The 23,320-nt window shown below is 38.5% G+C and overlaps 1 protein-coding gene across 1 annotated transcript; it reads left to right on the forward strand.

Annotated features, from left to right (window-relative positions):
* Positions 1-7,613: 7,613 nt before the first annotated feature.
* On the forward strand, positions 7,614-21,143 carry LOC311181640 (flavin-containing monooxygenase 5-like; the record flags this gene model as incomplete). The annotated part of the gene is made up of 8 exons (XM_084250084.1): positions 7,614-7,748; positions 9,444-9,632; positions 10,037-10,199; positions 12,252-12,394; positions 13,238-13,437; positions 18,031-18,380; positions 19,923-19,995; positions 20,789-21,143. The coding sequence occupies 8 exons, from the start codon at positions 7,614-7,616 to the stop codon at positions 21,141-21,143; spliced, it is 1,608 nt and encodes a 535-aa protein (XP_084106210.1).
* Between the last annotated feature and the right edge of the window lie 2,177 nt (positions 21,144-23,320).

Consider the following 23,320-nt stretch of genomic DNA (forward strand, 5'->3'; position numbering starts at 1 on the left):
ACAGAGTGGGGAGCAGAACAGGCAGACTGACTGAAATACACTACTGAGGAGAGCAGCAGGCAAGACAGGAGAGGCCTGCTGTGCCATGTGGGTCACCTCCCTTGCCGGAGATCAAACTCATGCTGCAGTAGCTGCAGATTGCCACATAGTGCTGACAATTAAGCCCTTGTGCCACCAGGGAGGCCCCTATTTGATTTTTTTTTGTTTCAGTTATAAAAGGGATGGTTACTGATTTTTGCATGTTGTTTTCGTATCCTGCTACTTTACTAAACTGGTAGATTATTTTGATTAGTTTTTCTGTGGAGTTTTTGGGGTTCTTTATGTATATTATCATATTGTCTGCAAATAGTTACAGTTTTACTTCTTCTTTCTCTATTTGGATTCCTTGTATATTTTTTTTTCTTGTATTTATTCCTCTGGCTAGGATTTCCAGTATTATCTAGAAAAGCAGTGATGAGAGTGGACATCCTTGTCTTGTTCCAGACCTTAAGGGAAAGCCTTTCCGCTTTTCATCATCAAGAATGATATTGTCTATGGGTTAGTCATATATGGCCCTTATTATGTTAAGGGATGTTCCTTCTATCTTGAGAATTTCGAGAGCCTTTATCACAAATGGATACTGTACTTTGTCGAATGTTTTCTCAGCATCCATTGATATGATCGTACGGATTTTATTTTTCTTTATGTTGATGTGTTGGATTACATTAATTGATTTTTGGATGTTGAGCCATCCTTGTGCCCTTGGAATAAATCCTACTTGGTCATGGTGAATTATCTTTTTGATGCATTGTTGGATTCTGTTGGCTAGGATTTTATTGAGGATTTTTGCATCAATGTTCATTAAAGAGATTGGTCTGTAGTTTTCTTTTTTGTGCTGTCCTTGTTCGATTTTGGTATAACTATAATGTTGACTTCATAAAACATTTTTGGTAGTATCCCTTCCTTCTCAATTTTATGAAAGCGTAGGATATGCATTAGTTCATTTCTGAATATTTGATAGAATTCATTTGTAAAGCCATCTGGTCCTGGGCTTTTCTTTGGGGGAGGGTTTTGATTACTGTTTCAGTTTCACTGCTTGTAATTGGTCTGTTTAGGTGTCCTATTTTTTCTTTATCTAGTTTTGGATTATTGTAAATCTGCAGGAATTTGTCCATCTCCTCCAGATTGTTGAACTTGTTTGCATATAATCTCTTATTGTTCTTTTGATTTCTACTGAGTGTGTTGTAATATCACCTCTTTAGTTTGTGATCCTATTTATTTATATTTTCTCCTGTTTCTTCTTTGTGTGCCTGGCTAGAGGTTTGTCTATTTTGTTTATTTTTTCGAAGAACCAACTTTTGGTTTCATTGATCTTTGGATTGTTTTTTTTTTTTTTAATTTCTAGTTCATTTATTTCTGATTTGATTTTTATTATTTCCTTTCTTTCACTGATTTTGGGGTTTTGTTGTTCTTTTTCTAATTCTTTGAGATGGTAGACTAAGTTGTTTCTTTGAGTTCTTTCTTGTTTCTTGATGTGATCCTCTATTGCTATATACTTTCCTCTTGTTACTGCTTTTGCTACATTACATACATTCTGGAAAGTGGTGTTCTCATTGTTGTTCAACTCAAAGCGTTTTTTAATTTCTTCTTTGATCTCCTCTTTAATCCAATGGTCTTCCAGTAGTGAGGATTTCAATCTCCATGAAATGGGTGGGTTCCTTGTTTTCCTTTCATGGTTTATTTCTAATTTGATGCCTATATGATGAGAAGATAGTTGGAATGATTCTGGAGAATGATCCATGAGCACTTGAGAAAAATGTGCACTTGGATTTTTTTGAGTGCAGTGTACAATAGATGTCTGTTAATCCCACAAGATCTAGGACTTTTATGAGAGCTCTAGAAGTGTCTTTATTTTTTTGTCTGTTGATCTGTCCATTGGTGAGTGGGCGTTGAAGTCTCTTACTATATATGTATTTTCTCTAATGTCTCTTTCTAGAGGTGATAATAATAATTGTCGTATATATTTTGGTGCTCCTTTATTTGCTGAGTATATGTTGATGAGCATTATATCTTCCTGATGTACTGTCCCCTTAATTATAATGAATTGTCCATCTTTGTCTTCTTACCTTTTTTAGTTTGAAGTCTATTTCATTTGATATAAGTACTGCTGTTCCTGCCTTCTTTTTTGGTTTGTTAGCTTGTAGGAAAATTTTCCAACCATTTACTTTCAGTCTGTCTTTTCTTTCCCTGGGCAAAGTGTTCTGGGTTTGTTGGTGGGGGAGGGAGGAAGGGGTCCAGGTCTATATCTCCCTCTCTTCCTTTCCCCCATCCTTTTCATCTTCCCCCTGATTCTGTTGGGTCACCATGCCTGTCCAAAATGTCTGGGTCCTTCCAGTAACTTCTTGCAATTTCTTCCTCATTGGTTGCTTTTAAAGGAGAAATTGAGCCTAGCATCCGTTCACCGCCATGTTGGTGATGTCAAATGTAATACTCCTATTTTCATATATTCCCAAAAGGTCTGATGAAAGGAGATAGCTCCAAGATCTTAGAGATATAAATAAATCATGCAACCTATGGGGCCATTATAAATGGGGCTTCCCATGCCCACTGACATTCCACTAAATGGGATATCATTGTTATAGATCTTAAGGATTGTTTTCTACCATTCCCTTGGCACCCCAAAATAAAGAAAGATTGCTTTTTCTGTCCCAGTTCTAATCAATAAAGAGCTTGTTCAAACATAGGGGTACAGTTGCCCTTTTGAATTAATATTTCTGTGTCCTTTGGGTAAATACTAGGAGTGGAATTGCTGTATCATATGAAAGCTCCATCTTTAGCAGGTTGAGGAATCTCCACACAGCTTTCCATAGTGGTTGGACCAGTTTGCACTCCGACCAGCAGTGCAGGAGAGTTCCTTTATCTCTACATCCTCGCCAACATTTGTTGTTGTTAGATTTTTTTAATATGTGCCATTTTCACTGGTGTAAGATGGTATCTCATTGTGGTTTTGATTTGCATTTCCCTGATTACAAGTGATATTGAACATGTTTTCAGATGCCTGGTGGCCATTTGCATTTCCTCTTTGAAGAAGTTTCTTTTTAGATCTTCTGCCCCTTACTCGACTGGATTATTTACTTTGTTTTTGTTGAGTCTCATCAGCTCTTTGTAGACTTTTGTGACCAGTCCTTTATCATCAGTGTTGTGTGTAAAAATTTTCTCCCAATCAGTGGGGTGTCTGTTTGGTTCGTCTCTTTTGCTGTACAGAAGCTCTTTAAAACAAAATTCTATATCATCTTTTGAAATAATTCAAGTCATTCTGTGAGTTGACAAACCTAATTTGGAATTGTCAGGAAAGAGGTTTTACCTAAAAGAACTAATGGGAATGAGAAAACCAAGGAAAAGAAATTGGAAGCATGGAGGTAAAGAGAAAACTCTGGACTCTCTGACAGAAGGAACAATCTGGCCAGTAATAAGAAAGAGATGAACAGGAAGAAAGAGGGGTGAAAACCCGGGAGGGAAGCACATAAGGGACTGTGTGATAGATCACAGGGGCTCTGGTGGTGGGAGAACTTCGGGGATGACACTTGAGGGGAGAAGCCAATTACTTTATAAAATGAACAATGATGTAAGGAAATAAATTTGGAGAAAAAAATTTAAAAAAAGAGCCTGTTCAAATATCAATGGAAATTTCTGCCTCAGGAAATAATGAATGGACCCACTATGTGTCAACATTGTGTTGCATTAGCATAAGCCCCAGTCAGAAATCAGTTTCCCCAATCTTACATCATTCACTATATGGATGACATACTCATTGCTTCTAAATCTCTAAGGAAAATGAGTATGTGTTTCAGATCACTGAACAAAGTGTTTCAGAATATAGTCTTAGAGTAGCTCCTAAAAGATTAGAAACAACCACAGTTTTCCTATTTTGGATATTTAATGGACCCACATACCATCAGGCCTCAAAGGTGGCCATTAACATTAAAAGATTAAGTACTCTTAATGATTTTCAAGTTACTTGGTGACATTTATTGGATTCGACCTCTATTTGAAATAAACACCATCCAGTTATGACCTTTGTTTGACATTCTGCATGGAGATGCTGATCCCTCATCTCCCTGTTACATGACTAAAAAGGCACAGGTGACTATACAAATCACTAATACAACAGTACAAAATAGTCAGTTATCTCACATAGATTATGCACTCCCTGTACATGCTTTTGTTTTGACTACTTCACAGCTGCCCACAGGATTACTTACACAATTCCTCCCTGATTTGGCAATTCTTGAATGGGTCAACCCATTTAGCAATTGCCAACTTGCTTCCCTCCCAAGTTTTGACCCCATTCTCTTCCTGAATAGTCAATCGTGGTATTTGTTAACCCCTTATATTACACTTATTTACATCCTTTTTGCTTAAACACATGAATGCCCACGGCAGTTAATTGGTAAAGACCCTGATTTTTTTATGTATCTTTTGATCATGATATAATCAATACTTTATGGACATTTGATATCTAATGATAAATTTCCATGGCCATGTTCACTAGAGAGATAACATTACATTATCCTTCTCATAAGCTTGAATAATTTGTTATGGTAACGCCGCTTGTGGTGCTACATGTAACTGACCCACAACCACTCTGTGTTGCATTAACGGTGTTTAGAGATGGCACATCTTGCATTAAGTCTGCATATTGGACTCCTAGTACACATAAAATTCAAGCTCAAAAAGCTGAACCCTATGCACTGTTTATGGTATTTAGATATTTTCCTGACCCTCTTAACATTGCTTCTGACTCCAAGTGTGCTGTTGGGGCCATATCTGTTCTTGAAACCGCTCATGTTAAAAATCCCAGTAAACAATTGTTTTCCCTGTTCCTTGACATACAGCAACTTATTAGAAATTACTGTTCACCCCTTTATATCACACATATACACTCCATTCTCCTCTGCCAGGCGCACTCACTAAAGACAACCCATATGCTGACACTCTTGTTGCTCCGACTTTCAGCATGCATCTACATCCCATACATCCCCGAAACATGAGTGCAGCTGGGCAAGAACTAAGAGACGGTGAAACATGCACCCTGGGATGGGGGTTGGAAAATAGACAAAAACTTCACAACACTTTTCACACCATTCTACACTCTAACAATACGATGATTTAGTCCCAAGGTGGATTATCACCTCCAGCATTAAAAATGGGGCACAGACCTATGCAGGACTCCATCTGGAAGCTGCGTCTTGTGCTATGATCCCTACGTGTGAGGGACAGCTTACATCATACTGAAGAAAGAAGTCATACTAGTATGAACATTACCTTCCAAAAGGAAATTTTTGTTTCTGCCTGTGTGCTTAATCTATATGTTTGGTTGTCCGGAAATGTTCATATTAGTTATAATTAATTCTATTTTCCATGTATCATGGTACTTGTAGTGATTGTTATCTGCAACAATCGGACAAATTAGAAATTTGATCCAAATATCACATTATTGAGACAGCTAGTAGCCACTTGGGTTCCAGTTGAACTCCAAGAACCATGGCAAGGGACCCCTTCTAGCACATTCATGCAGCAGATACTCCATTACATAAAAACCACACTAAAAGATTCAAAGGGTAGTTGAATGCAGGCATTGTCACCCTAGCCAGCATCACTGCTGTTGCAGCTACTGCTGCAGTGGGCCTGCATGAGCAAGTACAAACCTCTGAATACTTGCAAAATTTTCAAAAATATTTTATAGAAACTTGGGAAACCCAAGTATTTGTCAGCAAAGAAATCTTAGGTGAAACTCAGCAATTAAAAGATTCTACTAGTTGGTTGATTGAATGGGTTCAGGATCTATGATGGTCTCAGCGTCTTCAATGCCATTATAATGTCACTCAGTTTTTTGTTACTCACACCAAATATAATGAATCTTAAAATGATTCAAATCAGATTAAACACCATTTATAAGGACTGGACCCTTTTCTCAATGTTTTAAAAAAAATTACAATTATAGTCACAAGTTCTTGTTATGGCCACAGCCAAACACCCACCTTTGAAAACGCTGACATTTGGGAAGGATTGGCTGATGGTATTTCTAAATTAAACCCTTGTAAATATTTTTGTACATATGTGTATGACCTACTGGAAATGGTCATATTGCTTCTTCTTCTCTGTTTTGTTATGTACAGTCTGTCAAGCCAGAGGGCGAAGATTGATTTGTTAAGAACAGGCTTTTCCAAAGCTAGTTATGCTTACTCTGCATCAAAAGCAATGAGGGGGGCCTCCCTGGTGGCGTAAGGGGTTAAGCGCCACACTATGAAGCAATCCCCAGCCTCTACAGCACAAGTTCGATCCCCGGTTGGCCAGGGAGCTACCCACATGGCGCAGCAGACCTCTCCTGACTCACCTGCTGCTCCCCTCAGCTGTGTAATTTCAGTCAATCTGCCTGTTCTGTTCCCCACTCTGGTGAATCCTCTCACCCCCACACACTCACCTCTGGCCTATTCCCCAGTTCTTGTATGCATAAATAAATAAATCTCTAAGAAAATAAAATAAAAAGGGGAACATATTGGCAGCCTGTCACCCTAAGGAGAGCCAGAGTCTTCTGAGAATACCTATTTACTCTGCAAACAGATTTCCAGGTTAGAAGTTCTGCAAACAGAACTTCTGCCCAAAATTGACTCCTGTCCTATGAGAATGGAATGGCTTGTGTACATGTTCCCTACCTACTATAAAATCTTGTTCCAGCAGTAACTTACTAATTTGTATAAGCATAAATACCATTGCGTGCTATTTTCTTGTTCCTTTGTTCATATCTTTAATAAAAGCCTAGGCTGGGAGAGTGAAAGGCAGAGCTGTTCTCAGTGTCACTCTCCCCAGCCTCCCCCTACTGCAAATTCATTTAGACTCCAAGTCTTCATTAATAGCAGAGAACTTCATAAGCTCTCTCACTCTGTCCACTGCACTTAGATTGCTGCAAAGTTTTTTCTGTTCACTACACACACACACACACACACACACCTCATAAAATATAGCTACCTGGACTCTTTTACCTAAGGATGAACAGCCACAAGTTCAAGTAAACATAGAAATCGTTCAATTTTGTAAGTAAATATATAAATAATACAAACCAGAATATAAATATTTGACTTAAACATATCTCAGAAAGTATCCATTAGCACACGGAATATGAATTGTCATATTGAAGTCATTTGGATAAAAACTTATTCTTTTCTTTTCCAGAACAGGAATGTTGTGAATTGTGAAGCTGCAGGATTTGTTCCAGGTTGGAAAGAGACTTAGAAAAAGAAGAATAAGGAAGCGGCAGGTGGGTGGAAAAGGACTTGTACAAATCTCTGCAAATGTGTCTTCACAGCTGACATAGCCCTTCTACCTGGTGGCAGAATTCTGAGGCAGGAGCAATTTTACAGGGTAAAAAATGCCTTTTGTAGCTGCCTTTGCAAAAGTATACAATGCATCCTACTAATGCTCTCTAATTTGATCTTCCAAGACAACTCAGGGGCATATGGGTGGTGACATATGGACAAAAATAAGGAGAAAACTAATGATCCTGTATCATATGAACAAATTACAGGGTGACAAACATCTGAGTTTTTCCTAATAATCTCCTGATACAAGACACAATGCCGGGCAAAAGAATTGCAGTCATTGGCGCAGGGGTCAGTGGATTAGGTGCCCTTAAGAACTGTCTGGAGGTAGGACTGGAGCCCACCTGTTTTGAAGCAAGCGACGACATTGGAGGATTGTGGAGATACGAGGTAAGTCTGAATGTACCTCTATATTCCATATCTGGGAAATTGGAATGCAGATTACTGCACTAATTTATCCTTCAACTACCAATGTAATCATTTTTATTAGTACCTGCATCTAATCATTGAAGCCCCATCTTTTCTTCTTCCCAACTGATATTCAGTCTTCCTTCCTTCATTGTCTCCTTTAAATTATTTAAGTATAGTCTAGTCTTGATTAAAGACAAAAACAGGAATAGTGCTAATACACTTAACAGATACTTTATGTTGTGTAGGTTCCTATTATATCCTGAACTGTGAAGATAATGTGCTTCTCAGGTTTGGACCAAGTAATGCATAGGAAACACTACTTATAAACCATAATGTACTGCCAAATGCTGAAATGTTATGTGCCTATCTCTATGTGTGTAGTTGAGTAGATAATAGAGAGATACAAATAGACTAAAAGGCTAAGACTAGAAGGATATACATCAAAATGTTTAAAGTGATCATCGTGAGTGATATTGTACCCTTTCACTCACTATACAATATATTAAACATGTGCTGCTTTTGTAATTAGGGGGAAATTGCCAATAATAAAGAAGAATACAAAGAAAGTCCAATCTAATTATGCTCCGTTCTTCCCTATCATCACTTCGAATAGGCCAGACCCCTTAAAATCCTTTGCCCAGGATTCTGACACCACAAACACTGTGCCTACAGAGGAAGTCCCACCTTTACTCTCACGTCTCACATACATTTCTCTATGTTTGTGCTTTCTATCCTCTGTTAATGTCTGTTTGTTACCCCCAAAATTATTTGGTTTTTTGTAGCTATGTTTTGTTTTTAATTAAAGCAACATTGCATTATAGCATTACATAAGTTTCAGTTGTGCATTATTGTAAATGAATGTATATACTACCATAAGTTCGCCACTGAAAGTCCACTTTATCCTTCACCTTACAATTCACCCCTTTTACCCAATGACTTAATGCCTTTTCTGCTTTGCATTTTGGTAGATCCTAATTTGGTCTTAAATTCTAAAAGTTTATTTATGTTTTTCAAATTCATTTATTTTTTCTGTCTTTCTATTCCTTATAAGAGTGGAATTATATGGTATGCTTTTTTTTCCATCTGTCTTGCTTCATATGGACATCCATCTCCTTGCACATGGCAGGATTCCTTTCTCTTTTTTTTTTTTTTTTGTAGTTGAGTGATACTCTATTGAATATACACATACACATCTTTAACCACTGATATATGGATGGGCACTTTGGTTGTTTCCAATTCTTGTAAATAGTGCTGAAGTGAACATGTGGAGACATAACTCTCTTCAAATCAGTGTTTTAGTAATTCTCAGGGGACACATAAATATGTAACAGAATATGGGGATACATAATAGAATATGGAAATTTTATTTTTAATTTTTGAGGCAGTCTTCACACTGCTTTCCATGATGGTAGCAACAATTTACATTCCCATCTACTATATGCGAGGGTTCTCTTTACCACAAGTCTCTCCTAATGAAAGGAATGAAAAACAGGCACACTGTGCTTGAAAGAATTAATTGCAGGAGTTTCCTAATTTGACATGGAAAGGGGGTTATTTTTTAACTGTACCTTTAATTCCACTTATTTTATTTTAAAGAAATTTTTAACTGAGGTAATATTTGGATACCCTCATACTTTTGATTCTAAAGCCAGTGACTGTCCTTTTTCTCGGCAGGAGAAGACTGAAGGGGGCCGGCCAAGTATCTACAGCTCTGCCACGAGCAACACATCCAAGGAGATGACAGCCTACAGCGATTTCCCATTCCCTGATCACTTTCCCAACTACTTGCACCACTCCAAACTCATGGAGTACATCAGGATGTATGTCAGACACTTCCACCTCATAAAGCACATCCGGTTTCTGGTAAGTGGGCAGAGAACACTCTGCATTGTGGAACCCTCCTGGTAGAGAGGGGATCCAGGCCAGAACAAAGTGCAGAGAAGCTCCACTCAGCCTTGGGAGCTAGCTTTCCTACATCTCCAGGGAAAGCAGTGAGAGCTTCTCGCTTCACCTCCCTCAGGAGACAAGTATGGTGGGTTGACTGTGCAGCTGGAATTGTCTCGGCACTAACCACACTCAGGATGACAGTTGGGAACCAAGTGGACCATGTCTCAGCTTTAAACACAGGGAAACCACCTTAATGGAATGCTCTTATGAAATCCCAGAGGAGGGTTAGGTATAGTCTGTCTTACCTATTAAGGTCAAGAGTTCTTGGGCAGGAGGGCAGCTGGGAAGGGTGGTCACGAGTCTCTTTGCCTCATTCCCAGACGAGGGTATGCAGCGTGAGGAAGCGTCCCGACTTCTCCTGCACGGGACAGTGGGATGTGGTGGTGGAGACTGAGGGGAAGCAGGAGTCCTATGTCTTTGACGGGATCATGGTGTGTACTGGCCTTTATTCTGAGCCTAACTTGCCACTCGAGAGTTTTCCAGGTATGTCACAATAAATGGGAAGTCACTGGTTTCTGGAGGTTATACCATTGATGCTCTGGTTCCTGACTAAAGTAATTGTTAATTGTAAAGTAAGTATTGTTCCTGATTAAAGTAATGCATGTTCTTTGAAAGATCATCCAAATTGTTCATAATGTTATAAAATGAAAATGAAAATTGCTGATATACCACCAGTTGCTTGGATCCTAAATATAGTTTGAACATAGAAATAACCGAATTTTTTTTTTAAGATTTATTTATGTATTTATACAAGCACTGGGTACAGTCAGAAGCACGGGAGGGTGAGAGAATTCACCAGAGCCAGAGCGGGGAACAGAACAGGCAGACTGATGAAGTACACTGCTGAGGGGAGCAGCGGACGGCAGGAGAGGTCTGCGCGCCATGTGGGACCCTCCTCCGGTGGCCGGGGAGCAGCCGGGGATCGAACCGGCGCTGCAGAGGCTGCGGGCGGCTTCGCAACCCAGCGCTCAACCACTGCGCCACCGGGGGAGGCCCAGAAATAACAGCATTTTCTGATGGACCAGATGTCAGATATGACCAAAAGCGAAGAGTCAAAGATAACTCTAAAAAAAACAAAGATAACTCTAATTTTTATTGGTCTGCACAATGGAGTTGCCATTTCCAGAGATAGGAAACAATAGCAGATTCTGCCTGTATGAGGTTGAATGATTGAGGCCGAATGCAACAAGATCCCCGAGTTCTTCCATAAACATGAAAGAGAGGGATGGGAGCAAAGACAGTCAAAAAAGAGCATTAAACTTATTTTTCAAACACTTCCTAAGTTACAGAGAACATTTAAAGGGTGCTTGTAGCAATCCAGTGTAGCGTAAAGCAGTTTCCCTTTCTCACATCACAAATATCACTAGTGGTGAAAGAACTGAGATTCATGTAAAAATTTGTTTGACCTCTGCATCTCTTCCCACAACGACCAGGGATCAAAGAGTTCATTTTGGGGTGGAGGAATAACATTTTCTCCTGGGAAAAGGAGATAGAGCAGGAGGAACAAAAACACAGTACCTTTTAGATATAGAGAAAGTCACCTAGGACCTTTGTTGTTTCACAAAAATAAGAGCGGGGCTAGGGGAATATTATCAAGGGGGGAAGAGGGGAAACAGTGACACCAAGGGAAAGCGAAATAATTGAAAGAGCTTCAGGTAGGAGTCACATATGGATTGTGTCCTATCCATGGATAATTGAAGTGGGCAATGATGGGATTTGGGAATAATAATATTAGACACACACCAGGAATTTACTAGGTAAAGTTAAAGAAATTCTTCCAGGGAATAACTAAAACTTTGGAACATATTCTGTAGGAGAAAAAGGAACAGGGCCAAGAGCAAACCACAACCAAGACTGTCCAGTCTGTCTTTGCTCACTGGAGGAGCAAAGAAACCCATATGTGCAGATCCGAACATTGTTGAAAAAGATGAAATACTGCGGAATCCCCACCAGCGTTTAAGCCTCTGCCATATGAGGTTTCTGTTAAATAAGAGAAAAATTTGCGGATAAAAGTTGGAAGTCCTTACCCCTCTCAGCTTGAGATCTTGCAGGTTATATTGGAACATTTGTTTATAGTAGGAGAATGAGTGAATTGGGCCAGCTGGAAGGTGCACTAAGCCCAGTAGAGGTGGAAATCAGCCAGACACACAAGAAATTTGGTTTGGGAAAGCAAGACAGGGAATGGGTCCACAGCAGTAGTTGAATAAACAGCAATGACTGCAAAGGAGGATTACCTGAATAGGAGCTGAGTTCTTCTTTGAAGACTTGGCAGAATATAGAAAAATGAAAATAGAGAGCATCTTAGGAACTTGGGGATATGTTTGATCATGCAATTTATGGCCTGAAACAACACCATAGAAGGATTCGTTCCATCAGGTGATTTGAGCACTGCTCCCAGAATTGGCATCAGTGAGCCAGCAAATGAGATTTAAGCAGGATGGTCTTTGAGCTCAGTAATAAGCTTCAGAGTATGCTGGCAGTTAAAATAAAATAAAATAATGACCAAGGTTTGAATAACACTGTTCTTTACCACAGGGATCAAGAGTTTCAAAGGTGAATATATGCACAGTTGGAAATACAAGAGTCCAGAGAAATTTCATGGGAAGAGAATCGTTGTGGTCGGTATTGGAAATTCTGGAGTTGACTTGGCAATTGATCTCAGTCATGTAACCTCACAGGTTTGGTTCCTAAAATTCTCTTTCCTGAGGTGCAACCTGACCCGTGCCCTCTGAGATGTGAGCACTGTGTAAAGTGTCTGTAGTGTGTGTGCACACACTGCTTCAGTCCTGATTGTTAGCTACCCCTGTACCTGATGCTTTGTAGACATCTAGGTAACCAATCCCTCCAAAAATACTTTAAAATCTGAGAATGAAACAAATATTTCAAAGCTTAGTGCATGACATATTGTTTGTTTTTACCAGAGCATATAGGGTTGATCAGCTCAGCCATGAGTTTTAAAAATGAACATACTGGGAAACAAAAAGTTACCATTTTTTCAAAACCTTCTATATTTCATTGACATGACACTTCACACAACCTCCCAAAGCTGATTCCTTCATACTGATATTTCTAGGGACAGGAATTAACTAAGTGTTTCAGATACTTAAAACAGTCTTTAGCAAATTAGTGGAATCTTATGTGTCAATTTATTGAGCTCTGTTTTCTTGCATTAGTGTGTTTCTGAGAATTTAGAATTTAAGAAATTGCAGGCATCAACCACTGCTCTGGAGAAAGATCAAAGGAGAGATGGGTGAGATGCAGAGAGAGGTTTGGGGAGACCCTAGAACATAAACAACATGTAGATGTATGCTTGTGTGTATTTGAAACAGTACAAATGTATCTGTTGATATATCTGTCTCTGAGGATCAAGGGACTCTTCTAGCTAAAAAGGCAAGAGAATCATTTTCCATTTCTCCTCATGAACCAAATGACACATATCTGAAGAGCTGAGAAAAGGATCCTATGAGAGAAACAGTTACATTGTGAGGCCCTATTTTTCACTTATTTGCATTCTCTTCTAGGTGTTTCTCAGCACAAGGACAGGTTCCTGGATTTGGAACCGGGTCTGGGATAGTGGGATGCCCATGGACATTGTTCTCTTCACTCGTTTTAACTCTCTCCTTGACAACTTGCTGCCTGCATCCTTAACCAACAGACTAATGGAGAAAAAGTTAAATGCTCGATTTAACCATGATGTCTATGGTTTGCAACCTAAGCACAGGTATGATCTAGGATTTTTAAAAAAATAATTTTGCCTCTGATGATAAAGATGAGTAGAATTCATGTTCTACCACCTTGAAAATAGACTTCAGCTGTCGTAGTTGAACATCATCATCATTGCTTCCATCCTTATGTTTCTTTGGACTATTCTACTCACCTTAGAGGAAAATATTGAACTTTAGGAATGTGGCGGAGGCTTCATGTCCCCACCCTTCATGTTTTCAGGCTACTCTCACTTCTTTAGACTCTAACTTTCATATGGTGGACAAGCAGCAGATGATATGTTACATCATAAAATTCAGCTCCATCTTCCAGGTCAAAGGAAAGATTCAGGAGTGACAAGATGGAGACCATGAGCTAAAGGGTGACTTGAAATATGCCACACCTGCTTTCTTGACCTTGAACAGAACTCTGAGGCCAGCAATAATGGCTTAAATAGGGCTTTATCACTTACTAGCTGTGTGATATCATATTTACTTAACAGCTTTTCTCCCACTTTCCTTGCAGATAAATGGGGATCACATTAGCACCAATGCAGAGTGCTGTTTAGAGCATTAAAGGGAAAAAGACATATATAGTCTACTAGTGCTCAGCACATGGCAAATGCTCAACACTTTTGTGTGGGTTTATTATATTCTTAATTTTCCAACTGCATTAAAATTGTCTAATAGAATTTCAATTTACAGAAGTGACTAACTGATGACACAGAGAGGTCAATGCCATTGGGAGAAGAACTTACTACTTGCATTTCCTGAGAGATGGGCCACACTACTCAGGACCATGTAGGGAGCAGTAGATGTGGTCATGGAAAGCAAGAATGACAGGAAAGATGTAGTCACAACTTTTACTGGGTTTCCATGGGAAATGCATTGCAGAGCAGAGTAAACAGCTCAGGATTGGCTAGGGTGAACAATTTCATCAGACTGGCACCTGTCCTTAGGATGATTTAGAACTGGGGAAATACTAATTAATATATTGAGAGCTACATGAGGAGGTGTTTGGAGTTGTAGACAGGGGATTAGTTATTTTGCAGATGAAAGATGTGCTGAGCCCTTTGCTATTCCTGAAAATTGGCTCACACTGACAGAGGCAGCCTCTTCCCAGCCAGCAGGCTCTTTAAGATGTCAAAATATCATAAAATAAAAATAATATATATTAGGGCCTCCCTGGTGATGCAAGGGGTTAAGCACAGCTCTGTGAAGCCACCCCAGCCTCTACAGCACAAGTTGATCCCGGGCCAGGGAGGTGACCCACATGGACAGCAGACCTCTCAGGTCTCCCTGCTGCTCCCCTCAGCAGTGTATTTCAGTAGTTCTGCCTGTTCTGCTCCCCACTCTGTCTCTAGTGAATCCTCTTATCCCCTGCACCTCTGGCCTGTACCCCAGTTCTTGTATGTATAAATAAATAAATAAATATTTTTTTAAAAAGAGGTAATCATATAATTAATGCACTGACATCCAATATCTAGGTGAATGATTGAGAGTGTAACCATCCAACAAAGGTAATGAATTCAGAAGGAAACCAATTTTGAAAGATATGGAGAAGCTGACTGATAACATAAGATTAAAAAACTGTGCCTGGGATACTTGTAAGGTATGCCAACAGTGACACATGGCAGGCATTAGGAGAGATGATTCTCAAACTCACAAAAGAGGTTAGGTTCAGAGGCATTAGTACTTGGATGTCACTGAATAGACAGAAATTGTAGGGAGTCTCCCTAATGAACACTGATGCAAAAATCCTCAATAAAATTTTAGCTATCAGAATCCAACAATGTATCCATAAGATAATTCACCACGACCAAGTACGATTCATTCCAGGGACAAAAGGATGGTTTAACATCCAAAAATTAATCAACGTTATCCAACACATCAACAAAAAGAAATATAAAAACCATATGATAATATCAATAGATGCTGAGAAAGCTTTCGACAAAGTGCAACACCCATTCATGATAAAAGCCCTTGAAATTCTTGGGATACAAGGAACGTAACTCAACATCATAAAGGCCATCTATGACACGCCAACAGCCAGTATCATTCTCAATGGTGAAAAGCTGAAAGCAATTCCATTAAGATCTGGAACAAGACAAGGATGTCCACTCTCACCACTGCTTTTCAATATAATACTGGAAGTCCTAGCCAGAGCAATAAGACAAGAGAAAGACATACAAGGAATCCAAATACGAAAAGAAGAAGTCAAACTATCACTATTTGCAGATGATATGATAATATACATAGAGAACCCCAAAAAGTCCACAGAAAAACTAATTCAACTCATCAATCAGTTCAGTAAAGTGGCAGGATACAAAATCAACACGCAAAAGTCAGTAGCCTTCCTATACACAAACAACAAATCTGAAGAAGAAGAAATCAAAAAAACCATCCCTTTTATTATCGAAACAAAAAAAATCAAATATTTGGGAATAAATCTAACAAAAGAGGTAAAGGACCTATACAAAGAAAACTATAAAACACTGTTAAAAGAAATAGAAGAAGACACAAAGAAATGGAAAGATATCCCCTGCTCATGGATTGGAAGAATAAACATTATTAAAATGGCCATCCTTCCAAAAGCAATATACAGATTCAATGCTATTCCAATCAAAATTTCAATGTCATTCTTCAAAGAAATAGAACAATTATTGATGAAATTCATATGGAATCACCAAAAACCCCGAATAGCCAAAGCTCTACTGAAAAAAAAAGAAGGAAATGGAGGCATCACACTCCCAGACTTCAAACTATACTACAAAGCCATAATCATCAAAACTGCATGGTATTGGAACAAGAACAGACATACAGACCAATGGAATCGAATAGAAAATCCAGAAATAAACCCACAGATTTATGGTCAACTAATCTTTGACAAAGGAGCAAAGACTATGCATTGGAGCAAAGAAAGTTTGTTCAATAAATGGTGCTGGGAAAACTGGGTCGCTACATGCAAAAGAATGACGCTTGACCACTACCTCACACCATACACAAAAATCAACTCAAAATGGATTAAAGAACTAGACATAAGACCTGAAACCATAAAATACATAGAAGGAAATATAGGCGAAACACTACAGGATTTGCACATCAAAGACGTCTTTACAGACACATCACCCAAAGCAGTGATAGTGAAGGCAAAGATAAACAGCTGGGACTACATCAAATTAAAGAGCTTCTGCACAGCAAAAGAGACAATAACAAAAACAAAGAGAAACCCCACCAACTGGGAGAACATTTTTGCACCCAACACTAATGATAAAGGACTGATCACAAAAATCTGCAAAGAGCTGATGAGACTCAGCAACAACAAAGAAAATAATCCAGTCAAAAAATGGGCAGAAGAGCTAAAAAGAAACTTCTCTGAAGAGGAAATGCAAATGGCCAACAGGCATATGAAAAAATGTTCAACATCACTTGTAATCAGGGAAATGCAAATCAAAACTACCATGAGATACCATCTCACACCAGTGAGAATGGCACATATTAAAAAAACTAGCAACAACAAATGTTGGCGAGGGTGTGGAGAAAAAGGAACTCTTCTGCACTGTTGGTGGGAGTGCAAACTGGTCCAACCACTATGGAGATCTGTGTGGAGATTTCTGGACCTACTAAACATAGAGCTTCCATATGATCCAGCAATTCCACTCCTAGGTATTTACCCAAAGGACACAGAAACATCCATTCCTAAGAGCACCTGCACCCCTATGTTTATAGAAGCACTATTTACAATAGCTAAGCTTTGGAAACAGCCCAAATACCCAAAATTAGATGACTGGATTAAGAAGATGTGGTACATATATACCATGGAATATTACTCGCATTCAAAAAAGATAAACACATGCAATTTGCAGCAACATGGATGGCGCTGGAAGGGATCATGCTCAGCGAAATAAGCCAAAAAGAAAAAGAAAAATACTGGATGGTCTCACTCATAGCAGGAATCTAGAAAACTTAAATAAGGGACCAGGAAAATGAATATAAGAAAGTGAAAATCAAAATCAACAAAAAACTATGAACCAGAGACACTTTTTGGGGGTGAGGGGAGGGAGGGGAAGGATTGGGGTCAGAATGGGGCGTTTGCAATCGTATGGGGGAATATAAAAATAAAATTTATTATTTAAAAAAAAGAAATTGTAGGGAGTCTAAGATGACAACAAATTGTGTCAAAATTAAATAATGTTTGTAAAATATATTAAAATGGCATTAAAATGTCAGTTCTCAGATAAAATGGCAATCAGTATCTGATCTGATTTTCCATTTGCAATAAGAGCACATAGCAATTGTTTCTCAAAATCTCTCCAAAAAATTTGTTAATGAAGTTAGATATTAATAAAACTGGTATAAGCTTATATTCCAAATTTCAAAATATTCTCCTTGCATAAATATTAATAGTTATTATTAGCATTCTGATAGATATAGAATGTTTAATCAGTAAATAATTTGAAAAAAGAAAAAGTAAAATATCTTTCATAAAACAAAAATGTAATTCTTTCATTTATTTTGGCTCAACTAAAAAGCATTTTAAGCATTTTCTTGGCTCAACTCCTCTCCTAGAAGATCTAGATAAATTTTTCTGGACTTCAACTTTTCCTCTTCAGATTTCTGAGCCATCAAGCTACTTTTGGTGATGATCTACCCAATCACATAATTACTGGAAGGATTGTGATGAAACCAAATATAAGAGAATTCACTGAGACATCAGTCACCTTTGAGGATGGCACAGAAGAAGACATTGATCTTGTTATATTTGCCACAGGATATAATTTCTCATTTCCTTTTTTGGAAAATGACCCAGCAATTCTGGACAGCAAGCGTACCATGTATAAATATGTGTTCCCGCCTCTGCTAGAGAAGCCAACACTAGCTTTCATTGGCATCCTCCAGCCAGTGGGTGCCACCATCCCCACCTCAGAAATCCAGAGCAGATGGGCTGCTCATATATTCAAAGGTATGTGCTGGCCTTGTGCATAGTGAGAAAAATATCTACAGATGGTGTGCTTTCAGAAGTACTACAAAGGTATCCATTGCAAAATACATCTGAAGTGAACCGTTAAAGTTTTCTGAAATCCTGCCACTTGAGATTTGCTACTTTGCTGCTTGATAGCTATTTAATCTTTTGGATTTCTCATGAAACTGAAGAAATCCAAAAGATTAAAAAAAGCTGTAATTTAAGCTATCACAAAACACAACATATTTGCAAATAATTCTTTAAGCACAGCAAGGAGATAATAGAAAGGATAGTATAGAAAGTGAGCCCAGTAATTCATAGAAAGTAAAGTGTAGTACATAAGGTATGTATCATATAGACGGTATAGTTATAGCATTAGTATAGTAGATTATTAGTATGAGCTTAGTATTGTAGAGTCTAGTAGAGAAACTGCAACAAATAGGAGAAATATCTCAACCTAGAGTAAAGGTGAGAACAACAGTTATTCCTCTTTCTGAGGGTGCTAGTTTCACTCTGGAATCAGTCTTTATCAAAGAGAACATTTTTACCAGCCTCTCAAGTTCAAAGTATAAAGAGGACAAGCAGTCACCATGTAACTAGAACAACACGACAACTCATTGAAGGGATCAAGGATTTTAGAGTCAAATAAAAGAAGAATTAAATTACAGCTCTTCCACATACTGGCAGATGATCTTGACATATTACTGGATCTTACAATTTCCTCATTGGAATGGGAATACTTACATGTGTTTTTCAGGGTAGCAAAGAATGAACAATGATGAACCTTTACCTTTGAAGGTATTCATAGGCATTCAGTAAATATTGACTAAATGAAGAGTACCATTTTTAGTATAATTCTTTATTCTTTATAATATCATTGGCTCTAAGATTGAGAATACATAATTGAAGACAGATTTGAAACCCACCTTTATGAAATTATGCAAATCACATTGCAATAATTGAGCACATTTGTTTGGCCTTTAATTTTTTTCCCATTTATATGGAACATCTGTGTTTCTGAAAATGTAGAAGTTATCCATTATAGAAATGAAGGACAGTTACAGAATGGTGCATACTCTGATTTAAGGTGGAAATTAAGACTAAATCTTTTTTAATGTAAACAATCAGAAGATAGCAAGTTACCACTAGTAGCCACAATACATACTTGTAAACAATGTTATAAGCTAAATGAAAAATTTACCTTGCTATCTGAAGGAGAGGGAAACGAATACTCTGATAATGAGACCACGCTCATGCTACTTTGTGTCTTATCCATTGGGTGAGACTCTTCAGTCCCTCTTTCTTTGTGGGCCTTGGGGTCAAGATGTGAACTCATCAGACATGTGTTCCAAGGACATGATCTTGTATGTGCACCTGATAAAACAAGGAGCTGAGAGCAAACCTGAGTAGCTCCTGGACCCACCTCCCCCACACCTGTGCTACCTCACTGACGATGTTCCACCAAACTGACTCCTCAGGATATCCAGGTACTCCTGAAATCCTATCTTCTAAGATTGTTCAAATTTGGAACTTCTTTCCTAGGACTGAACAAGTTGCCTTCAGTGAGTGACATGATGGCTGATATAACAAAGAAGAGGGGAAAAATTGAAGCAGAGTAAGATACTTCTTGCTGAAAGTCAATTAAAAGTGTTAGGTGCAGCCCTCTGCCTATCGAGCATTCTTCATATGTTTCTCATCAGAGAATCTGGGTCTTTTTGCCTGATGGGGTTTCAACATTTCAGCCTTTCCATTTCCTCTTACCCAAGCATAATGTCATATGTGGGATGTTTATGGATGGGATGAATGCAGAATGGTCCACTAAGAAATCATGAGAAATTTTATTAACGTTAGTGGAACAGTAGATACAGCATATAATTATGGATTTATGTCATATCATAGCCTCAGAGATGTAAAGCATGTGAAAATGTAAGACGAAATGAAGGATTGTTTCATTCTTTAAAGAAGTTGGAATAATAATCTAATTAACTGGCCTGGAAGATTTGTCTGTCATAGTCCTCACCATCAGTTAACCAAAGTGAGACAATGTCCTGACAGAATCAAAGGCGTGGCCGAAGTATAGGATTTAGGAAGAGAAGAATATTCATAAGACAAAAATTGTCTGAAACCCACTTACTACTATCCAAGACCCTTGGAAGGATTTGAGGCAGAAAAATATACACCTGCATAAATATTTTCTTAGAACCACTGAGACCATGGTAACTGAAGACAGGAAAACTCTTTTATCTCTCACTTTTGGAGAAATCATCAATAGTTATTAATTCATTTCCCCCAAGATTATCCTTTCATGCAAACGTCATCCATTATTTAGATGTTAACTGTGCTCGGAGGGAGGGATGCAGGAGGTCATCTGAGTTGAAGTTTCTGATTTGCCCCCATTCGGGTTTCAGGTTCCTGAATAGCCCCCGGGACACGCGCAGAGTGTTCTTTGTCGACTACATGGACGACATTGCCTCTGAAATAGGGGTGAAGCCCAACCTGTTCTCCCTCCTTCTGCGGGATCCCAGGCTGGCTGTGAGGAGTTTCTTTGGACCGTGCACACCGTATCAGTGCCGCCTGCAAGGGCCAGGCAGCTGGCCTGGGGCCCGGGAAGCCATCATGACGCAGAGGGAGCGCATCATCAAGCCCCTGCGGACCCGCAGCCTGGACTGTGCCCACCCTGGGTACTCGGGGCCATGCTGGCTTAAAAGTGTCTGCTCTGCCCTTCTCATCTTTGTTCTTGCTGTAGTCATTCTTAAACAATGATTCTGTGCTCACTACAGTGGCACATGCTAGTTAAGAGATGTACATGTGAGTGTTTAGGGCTGGATTGGGATTAGACTAGTACTGTGAATTATCTAATAATTCCAGAATGTCTTATACACATGTATGATGGCAAAATTGGAGATTTCTTCCACAATGATTTCAAATGAAGTGGTTTCTATAAAACTTTATCTGAGAAGGATTATTTAACTTCACCATAACATGTATTCTCAGTTATACTTGTTCTTCTAGGCCTCCCTTTATAGCAAACATATATTTGTCAGCAACTTGCAATTGGCAATTCCTTGTGTGTGTGTGTCTAAAACTCAGGCTAGGAAAAAATATCTCTTTAAGTAGTCTAGAAAAGTTAATAATGAACAAATGTCTTTATCAAAATATTTACACTACAGTCATATCTATAGACCATAGGTTATTTCAGGTATGATGAAGGATTTTCTCAGGGTATGGAGAGTGCTATGTGGAGATAAAGGTGAAATAATACATCTCAAGAAATAATCATAATGTTGTATTCTAACAAATATCTAGGGAAATTATACATAAGGCATCCTATTATTTAAAAAAGAAGATGAAATCCTGCCTTTTGCAACAGTATGAATGGAGGTAGAGGGTATATGCTCGTGAAACAAGTCAGAGATAGAAAGACAAACACTTTGATTTCACTCATAGTGAAAGATAAAGAAACAAAACTAATGAACACAAAAACAAAAACAAACACTTGAGCTATAAAACAAAATAGCAGTTACCAGAAGACAGTGTGATGGGAAGCAAAACAGGGCAGTGGATAGATCTAGTAAAAGAGCATGAATTGTATGGTGAAGGATGGAAACTAGACTTTGCTGATGAACATAATGTAGCATTTACAAGATATTGATTTATAAAGCTGTACACCTGAAACCTACATAATGTTATTAACTAATGTTACTTCAATTTAAAAAAAAGTAATAAAATTAAGGAAATCAAAAAAGAATAGATGGAATGAATTCTATAGTAAGCTTACAAAATTCTATAAAAAAGACGAGGGAGAATAAGAAGAAAAATAGGGATAAATACTCACAACACATTTACAGAAACTTATTTATCAGAGAGATGAAATATTGTGGTATCTGATTCAGTCATTTGTATCATCAAGTTGTGTCTGAAATTAATCCTAATATCCTGCATGATATTCTGCTTTTTTCCCCAGATTTATTTAGGTGTAATCAGAAATAAAAATTTTCTGTATTTTCCCCTATGTTTTCTTTTAGGATTTTTACAGCTTCAGACCTGACATTTTTATCCATTTTGTATTGATTTTTGTTTATGGGGAAGGATAAGCATCCAATTTGATCCTTTTGCATGTGAATATCCAGGTTTTCTTGCATCATTTATTGAAAATGCTACCCCCCTTTCCTCATTATGCATTCCTGGGATCTTTGTCAAAGATTAGTTGACTCTGTGCATATGTTACTTTCTGGGTTCTGTATTCTATTCCATGGCATATATGTTTGTTTTCATGCCAGTACCATACCATTTTGATTATGGTAGTTTGCAAAAGACTTTGAAATCCAGAAATACATTACCTCCAGGTTTGGCTGTCTCTGTGTATGTGCACATGTGCAGGGTATTGGGTGGGGGTGGGGTCACCCTAGTATTGACCTTCCTCAAAAAATTAAAAATAGGACTAACATAAAATCAATAATCCCATGTCAGGGTACTTATCCAGAGACTGAAAACACTCTTTCAAAAAAAAACTCACAGTTCTTTATACATGCAGCCCTCTTGCATTGCCTAGGTAAAAAGAAAAAGATCTATCATGCAATGCGTGGGCGACTAGAACAACCTGGAATGCCAAAATGCTCAGGAGTGGCCACAGCACAGCATATAGGAGTGAATCACAGAGGTGAATCTGAAGAGGTGATCTGGCGACAGAATTGGAAGAACCTCTGTCTCCCCATATCTGTCTCCGTCCGTTGGTTCCAATGAACCAGAATCAGAGCTCCCCACACCCCACCTCTCCTCTACAACATCCTGTCTCCCAAACTACCACCCTGTCAAATTTCGGTGTCAATCAGGTCACATCATCCCCCTGCTGAAATACTCTTTTTATTGTCTATGGAGCTTAGTACAAATTCTTAGCATGTGTCTAAAGTCCCTTTTTTATGAGTTGCAAGTGAAATTTT

This window comes from Talpa europaea (assembly GCF_964194135.1).
Source record: "Talpa europaea genome assembly, chromosome: 12".
Taxonomy (NCBI): domain Eukaryota; kingdom Metazoa; phylum Chordata; class Mammalia; order Eulipotyphla; family Talpidae; genus Talpa; species Talpa europaea.